This window comes from Asparagus officinalis, chromosome 10 (assembly GCF_001876935.1).
Source record: "Asparagus officinalis chromosome 10, Aspof.V1, whole genome shotgun sequence".
Lineage (NCBI taxonomy): Eukaryota > Viridiplantae > Streptophyta > Magnoliopsida > Asparagales > Asparagaceae > Asparagus > Asparagus officinalis.
Window position 1 is genome coordinate 2821234 of NC_033803.1, and position 8297 is coordinate 2829530.

The following is an 8297-nucleotide window of genomic DNA, read 5'->3' on the forward strand; positions in this document are numbered from 1 at the left end:
ACACAAAGTTTATAAAAAGAAAATCATATAAGAAAATAGGAGAATTTTGAATGTATCTTCCAACATAAATCTTGAAGTTAGTTGTTAACAACAGTCATGCTTAAAGTATTTTCTAGATAGGTTTCCCTACTATTCTAAATGAGATCTCATTCCTTTCTGTATGGTTTTCTGAGAAGGTCTGTAGGATTTTCGAAGTTAGCTATATGAATTGTACTCTTCTATTCAGTTAGTTCAGGTGAAAGACTTAAGTTTTCTATAAAAATTTATTATGAAAAGAGGTTGATTGAAGATACAAAAACATTAATGGATTGAATTGTTATTTGGATAAAACTGGATCAACTTTAAACATAGTTTTATTAGTTTAAATTTAGACCCTTATTTGAATTAGGATTGAAACACCCTCTATTTGGATCAAAACTAACCTGGTTAAGATCTTAAGTAGGTTAGTGAAGAGTAATCAAACACACACACTTGATTACCTTATCCCTTAAATTGTGGACTAGAGATTCAGGAGAACTTGTCGGAAAAACTTTATTGCCTAGATAACGAAACTGTTGGCCTTACTTTAATCACCAAGAGTAGGGGTGGAAAAAAAAATACTCATATATGAGGATTTATCAGTATCCATATCCGAACACAACACCTCTTGATGGATAAATTACCTCCATGTACGTACTAAATGTTTCCCTCCAAAAACCAAACAAAAACTAGAGCAAGAATCCTCCCTCTACACCAACTACGACTCCCTAATCTCCACCCTCCCGCGCTCTTTCGCCAGCCTCGGCCTCAAGATCCTCCATGGAACCCTCGCTGCCCACGACCACTTCCACCCTCTCCCCAGCGACATCCTCCTCTCCTCCCTCCCCAAAGTTGGCATCACCTGGTTCAAAGCCCTCGCCTTCGCCGCCCTCCATCGCTCCGATGAAAATCTCTCCTCCCTCCTCCTCTCCCTCAACCCTCACCAATGCATCCCTACCCTTGAATACCAGATCTATGCCAAACTGACCTCGACATCCTCCCCTCACCTCACCTGCTCGCCACCCACACCCCCTACTCGCTACTGTCGAAACCCAATGGACACGTTCATATCAATGTGGAAGTTCATCAACAGCGTGGTCCCAGATGCGCATGAGATGACAAGACTGGAGGGCTTCCTGGAGGTGTTCCTGGCCGGAGGTTACACGTCAGGCCCGTTCTGGGACAATGTGACAGAGTATTGGAAGCAAGCGGGGAGTAGCCGGAGAGGGTAATGTTTATGAAGTATGAGGATCTCTGAAGAGGTCGCCTGAGGCTTAGGTGAAGAGGCTGGTGGAGTTTGGGGATTGGAGGAACTATTTGACTCCGGAGATGGCGGAGAGGCTCAGGACGGTGACAGAGCAGAGATTTGGCGCCATTGGATTTGTCAATTGAATACTGTCCTCAATATAATGATGTGTTTAAGATGGATTGATGATAATGTTAACATTGTGCCTGAAATTTCATAGGCAATGTCAAAATGATCAGAACATCCTTTCTATCAAAATTTGGGTGTGTTTTATAGAAGTATTTGAATCTGACAAATTCCATTGTTTTCGTGCTAATTCCAACAGTGTGAAAGATAACATGGAGCTACAAAGAAATCAACAAGCTTCTGAAAATCACAAGGGGGGACAAAATCCCATACAGGTTCCTCTATAGAATAAATCTTTTCTTTTGAGAGAGAGAATAAGTAAACTTCATGCTTTTGAGATCCCATTTCTCTCAGCACCACAATCCCACAGTCCATTTCCTACGTCCTCCGGCCACTGTTGAATTGATTAGTCACACTTTTGCCCATAAACTTACCGGCTCTACTAATCCCACTACCAACTGCACCCAGCCCACTCCCAACCAAACCAGCACCAGTCCCGACACCAGACCCAACCGCACCCAGTCCACTCCCAACGAGCCCAACACCAGCACTGACACCGGTCCCAACGAGCCCGACACCAGCACCGACACCAGTGCCAACTAGCCCGACTCCTGACCCTACCATCGACGCTGCCCCACCCACAGCGTCGACTGCAGTCCCTACCACACCGGTCTCCCTCATTCTCTTTTTCTCCTCCAGAGATCTCTTCTCTGCTTCGAGTGCTGCGATTTGTTCTTCTTTGGTGAATATGTGGTACACAACCTGAAAGAATGGGCGGTATTGTTTAGATTGTTCAGAATATTGTCGTAAACTTACTATCCCTGTAGTTCCATTTTGGCAGATATACTCCCTCGGTGAAATTTTGGTAGATATTCCGCCTTTGTGAAATTAGTGAGTCTGAGAGTGTTAAGGGTAAAAAAAATATTTTATGCAGAGGGTCTATATGCCAAAATGAGATTGAAGGCGTTGTAAATTCAAAATAGTGATACTACAGGAAGTCAATGTGCAATTAACCCTATTTTTTTATTATTATGACGGATGCAAATTAATGCAGCATGGACATAATCAAAATAGGATAAGACTCAAGGCACCACAATTTCACCAAATGACAAGAATGAAAGACTTTATCCCAAAATTTTGGGATCAGCTACATGAATCCTACTCTTCCACTCGGTTTTGTTAGGACAATCACCTGCCACAGGAAATTAGTATAAAGGAGGATGATTGAAGAAACAAGTTGGGAGCGATAGGTGGAAGAATGAACAATTCATCAATGTCAATTCATCAATGTTCTTATTCATGTGGGCAAACAAACAATTCATATATAAAGGGTGTTGCTAGCCTCAGTCTTATACTAGCACACTAGCATGGACAAATTAAATTCAATAGCTGTCATCCAAAAACGGCTGCCATCTCTTCTAATATACGTCGTAAAAAATTTATGGATGAAGTTTACATTTTGCTAAAGACTATGAATATCAAGTAAACGTGCCAAAAAAACAATTTCAAGAATATATTTAACCCTTAATATTGATACCCAACTGAAGTGGCATTGGATAGGTATCTACATCTTAGCTACATCTTAGCTATGCCAACATCATGAATCATGAGATCCTTTAAGAAAGTAAACGTGATAGTAAGAAAGAAAGAAATACAAACCTTAACAGTGAGAATCCCTCTGTCCTTTTTATCTTTGGTCTTCAGCATATCCAATGACGGCAACAATCTGAGGTCATACTCTTTTGCTTTTTCAGGTTCGAGGTCTATCAATGGCAACTTGGCTACACCCAATCTTTTGTCTTGGGCAAGGTTGTCTTCATCAAAAACCTGTCCGAAAATTTCCAAGTTGAATGGTTATGTAACCTAAGTAAAAAGGCCAGAATGTTAAATTGTTAATTATGGACACAAATAAAAATATCACTTTCCACATTAAGTTATATGCTGCTTATGCATGTATTAATTCTTTGAGCCTTATCACTCACAATCAATCAATAGAGAAATAATCAATAGCTATAGCTATATGGACGTCTTGAATTAATTCATCCAAAACTAAATAAAATGTGAAATAAAAATATGATAAACTGCATAGAACTGTTAATCCAACATAAATGTGTACTATGATGAGAAGACACAAAACCAGAAGTGAATTGCGACTGAAAGAAGATCATAACCTCAAGGATAAGAGCTTGGGTCTCGGTGTCTTCAGCAATCAACTCAAATGTCTCGTTCCATACTGGATTGAGATTATTGTCGATCACTTTTGTTTTAACCTTCCAAATGGGACGTATGTGCAGAACCACATAAGGATCGGATTTACCAATCATTTCCTTATTTTTCAAAGCACTAGCCTTCACTACAGTTACTGTAAGCTTTCCTTGAGGTTTAAGCTCAAGTTCACTGCAAAAACAAAAAGAATATCAATGTTACTATAAGTCTATAACTATAAATCAAGCCGGTCTGTTCTGTAGTCAGATTCACCAAAGGGTATCATATTTATTCTTTAAGAGCCAAAATGACAAATAATCTCCATGTATTCATTATCAAAAGAAGAATGCTTCTGTATATAATGATGTGAACTAACGAACGACCCAAAAGTTAATGAAACCCAAAGATCATACATAAGAACTACAGTCAGTTACTAGCCCTTAATGAAGCATTTATATAACATTCAGGAGAATGCTAGCATTCTAATGTATATATTAGGGAGAAGAAGGAGCTCCAACAAAATGTTCAAATAATACATTAACAATACAAGTATCTAGAGTTTGACTGTGAATGAACTCATAGATGAATAGGCCGAGTACTGGATGCATCAAACACTTCTATTCTGCATTTTTGTGGACTACATTGGATGGCTGTAGCAGACTATACACAGAAAATTTAAAACAAATATTGATCTAAACAATTGCAGTTGCTTACTGAAATTCATAGATATGAAGTGAGAAGGTGGAAAACATGGCCCAATTGCATGGAGTTATATAGTACAAGGTAGAAAATATGGCCAAATTGCATTGAGTTATATAGTACATCACAGCAAAAACTTTCACTACTGGCTGCTACACATCAGTTTTTATGCAACATCGTGCATATAAAAGAAAACAGTTCACTAGAATTTCATGGTTTTCTAAGCTCAAGCATTTGCTATGCTCAATCATTTGTCTTAAGCATCAAAGGGAAAAAAACACTTAAAATAAGAATTGTTAGCATAAATGCACTGGTGCAAGCTAACCTTAAAATATGTTAACATTCCTAAACGTCATTGTTTCATAATTTGATGATTAAAAAAGTATAAAAAGTGAAAGGAAAAAAAAAAAACAAATGATATGCTTACCTCGTGTCCACATCTACACCACCAAGGGGAACAACAATTCTATGAGGCCATTGGAGCTGGTCTGAGACAATTGAATTCACGGTATCCTATAAAATAAAGAATATCACATTGATTTTTATATTAGAGCTGGTCTGAGACAATTGAATTCACGGTATCCTATAAAATAAAGAATATCACATTGATTTTTATATTATTAATTGATGGAATTGCATTCAAAAAAGGTATCCTATAAAATAAAGAATATCACATTGATTTTTATATTATTAATTGATGGAATTGCATTCAAAAAATATATATATAGAATACAAGCTTATGAAGATACTTTATAAAAAATTAAACTTACTTCTATCATGTCTGAAAGACCAGGAATAGCAGATAGGCTTCCTCCGACAGCTTTTAAAGTGTAATCTATTCTAGGCTTTGGCTGAGAAAGAACAAGCGTAGCTATATCATACTAATTAACCACGTAAATTGCCAAACCACTTCGAACATCAAAACAATACAGAAGTAAAATCTGGAGCACGCTGCTAAATGATGAAACTAATAATATAAATTGCCAAGGACGACGGTCATATTACTCATATCAAATGTGTATCCAGACAGGTTAAATCATTATCGATGACCAAAACCATTCACATAACATGAATTATCACAATGAAGACATACAAGTCTATTCTTGAAGCATATGTTAAAGTATAGATAATAATTAGCGTTTTCCTAAGAAATCAAACATTCTCCAACTAAGAATAAGATGACAATGAAAACATGTACATGTTTTGTACATGGAAAACAGAGACCAAGGAACGAGAGTGTTGGGGCGGAGTCACGCCCGTCGCCGCGGAAGCGATATCATCTGAGAGAGAGCCCTGGCTTTCGTTGCCACAAAAGCACAAGTCAACCTCTAAATTCTTGTTTCTCAAAGGAAACGAGAATAGATAATGAAATTCTTATTTCTCAAAGGAAACAAGAATCGAAAGTGATATATTTCATCAAAGTGAAATATACACTCTTCCTCTCATCAGTTCAAGGACTGAAATCTCGAGGGAACCTACAAGCTATGGCAACTCACAGATAAGACAAATACAAACACGAGATTTTTACGTGGTTCGGCAAACTAGCCTACGTCCACGGGAGGGGGTTTCACTATGGAAGAAAAATACCAAACTTATACAAGTTCTCTCTTCCTCTCTTTCTTTTCTCTCAAAAATACTCAACTTGAGATTTTTCCCACAATTTTCCCACACTTAAACACTTCACAACCACCTCCTATTTATAGGAGAAAACCCGAAGCAGTTTGGCGAGCTTTAGCGGCGGGAAAGGAAAAACTCGCGCGGGAAAGAAATTCGCGCGCGCAGGACGTCAAGCGGCGCACGAAAAACGAGCAAGCGGCGCGGGAGGACTTCCGCTCAAATCTCCGAAAATCCGGAGATGGGACATCACGAGCTCATGAGCTCGTCATGGACTGGAGAGGATAGGACACACCCACGTGGGTGTGTCCCCCAGTGTACACAATTCTCCACCTCGTACATCATTTGATAAACCTCAAATTTTGGACGACCACCAGAAGAACACCACGAGCTCCACCAGAGAGATACAGGCCAAACCAGGCCAACCAGCTGCGTCACTATACCGCGACTGCCTATGTACCCTGCACCGGGATCAAGCTAACCGTAGTTCTGTAATTATTCTCCAACATAGTCTCCACCTCACCTCCATCATCGCCCCAAAGGGCCATGCCCTCTCGGGCAAATCAACACGGGCTGATATGAAGCAAGTCCAAGCAATGCTGGAACTTGCTGCCTGTGACCACCTTGGTTAACATGTCCGCGGGATTCTCATTCGTATGCACCTTCATGAGAGAAATATCGCCTTCCTCTATGACATCCCGCACAAAATGATATCTGACGTCGATATGCTTGGTACGAGCATGATGAACTTGATTTTTCGCCAAATGAATCGCACTTTGACTGTTGCACCACAAGTTCACGCTTTCTTGCTCGATACCCAAATCGTCTAGAAAACCCCACAGCCACAATGCTTCCTTCACTCCCTCCGCCATAGCCATATACTCGGCATCTGTTGTAGAAAGTACCACTGTAGCCTGCAACATCGATCGCCAACTAACTGGAGCTCCATGTATCCTGAATACATAACCAGTAATAGATCGTCGTCTATCTAGATCGTCCGCATAATCAGAGTCCACATACCCGTCGACCTGACATGTATCTCCACCAAAACACAGACCCGTATCCGCGGTACCTTTCAAGTACCTTAGGACCCATTTCACTGCTTCCCAGTACGCCTTTCCCGGATTCGCCATGAATCTGCTGACCACACTAACCGCATGTGAAATATCAGGGCGTGTACACACCATTGCGTACATTAAGCTGTCAACTGCACTAGCATAAAGGACACAATCCATGTGTGCCTTATCTTCCGCTGTAGTGGGAGATTGTTTACCTGAAAGCCTAAAGTGTGGAGCCAATGGGGTCACCACCGACTTTGCACTTTGCATCCCGAACCTCGTGATCACCCGCTCTATGTAGCCCTTCTGACTCAAGAATAATCGTCGATTCGCCCGCTCTCTTCTAATCTCCATACCCAGTATTTTCTTTGCAGCGCTCATGTCCTTCATCTCGAACTCATTGCTAAGTTGAGATTTCAGCTTATCTATCTCCACCTTGTTTTTCGATGCAATAAGCATGTCATCCACATACAATAAGAGATAGATATAATCACCTCCACGAAGCTTCCGAATGTAAACACAACAATCGTAATCGCTTTGGGAAAATCCATGCTTTAGCATGAAGGAGTCAAATCGCTTGTACCACTGCCGAGAAGATTGTTTCAGTCCATAGAGTGACTTCCTCAAGCGACATACGTGATGCTCCTTATCCTCAACCTTGTAGCCCTCATTCAGTCCATAGAGTGACTTCCTCAAGCGACATACGTGATGCTCCTTATCCTCAACCTTGTAGCCCTCAGGTTGATGCATATAGATCTCTTCATCCAAGTCTCCGAGGTTGATGCATATAGATCTCTTCATCCAAGTCTCCGTGCAAGAAGGCCGTTTTGACGTCGAGTTGTTCGAGCTCAAGATCACCATGAGCAACAATACTCAATAGCACCCGAATAGATGTGTGTTTCACCACCGAAGAAAATATCTCATTGTAATCCACACCCTCTCTTTGTGCAAACCCTTTAGCCACTAGCCTCGCCTTGTACCTTGTACCACCGAGCTCTGAAGGATTTTCCTTTCTCTTATACACCCACTTACAACCAATAGTTTTTCTTCCTACGGGCAATAGGACCACCTCCCATGTTTGGTTCTTCCAGAGAGATTCCATCTCCTCCTCCATCGCAGCCAACCAACTCTCGCTATCCTTGTTCCGAATAGCTTCCTTGAAGGAGACCGGCTCATCTTCCTCCACCGAGAGTGCGTATTCCACCAAATTAACATGCCCATAGTGCTTCAGGGGTTGATCAGCCCCCAGCTTCTGTACCTGCTTGTATACTCGCCTTGGCCTAGTGGAAACCAAGCTATCCTCGAGCTCCTGTTGTTGTAGTGCCTGTGTA

General features: G+C 40.8%; 2 protein-coding genes across 2 annotated transcripts in view; one reads left to right on the plus strand and one right to left on the minus strand.

Annotated features, from left to right (window-relative positions):
• Positions 684-1424, plus strand: LOC109825468 (cytosolic sulfotransferase 13-like; the record flags this gene model as incomplete). Its single annotated transcript, XM_020392327.1, is given in 3 exon segments — positions 684-1218; positions 1221-1270; positions 1303-1424. Coding segments are annotated over 3 exon segments (693 nt in total), but the record flags the coding sequence as incomplete, so codon positions are not given.
• Positions 1511-8297, minus strand: part of LOC109825683 (synaptotagmin-5-like) — a 14263-nt gene continuing 7476 nt past the window's right edge. Inside the window, exons 7-11 of the mRNA XM_020392552.1 lie at positions 5065-5145; positions 4722-4807; positions 3562-3787; positions 3050-3217; positions 1511-2152 (exon numbers count right to left, since the gene is read on the minus strand). Of these exons, the coding sequence (XP_020248141.1) occupies positions 1769-2152; positions 3050-3217; positions 3562-3787; positions 4722-4807; positions 5065-5145 (945 nt within the window). The 3' untranslated portion in view covers positions 1511-1768. The remainder of the gene's footprint in view (positions 2153-3049; positions 3218-3561; positions 3788-4721; positions 4808-5064; positions 5146-8297) is intronic.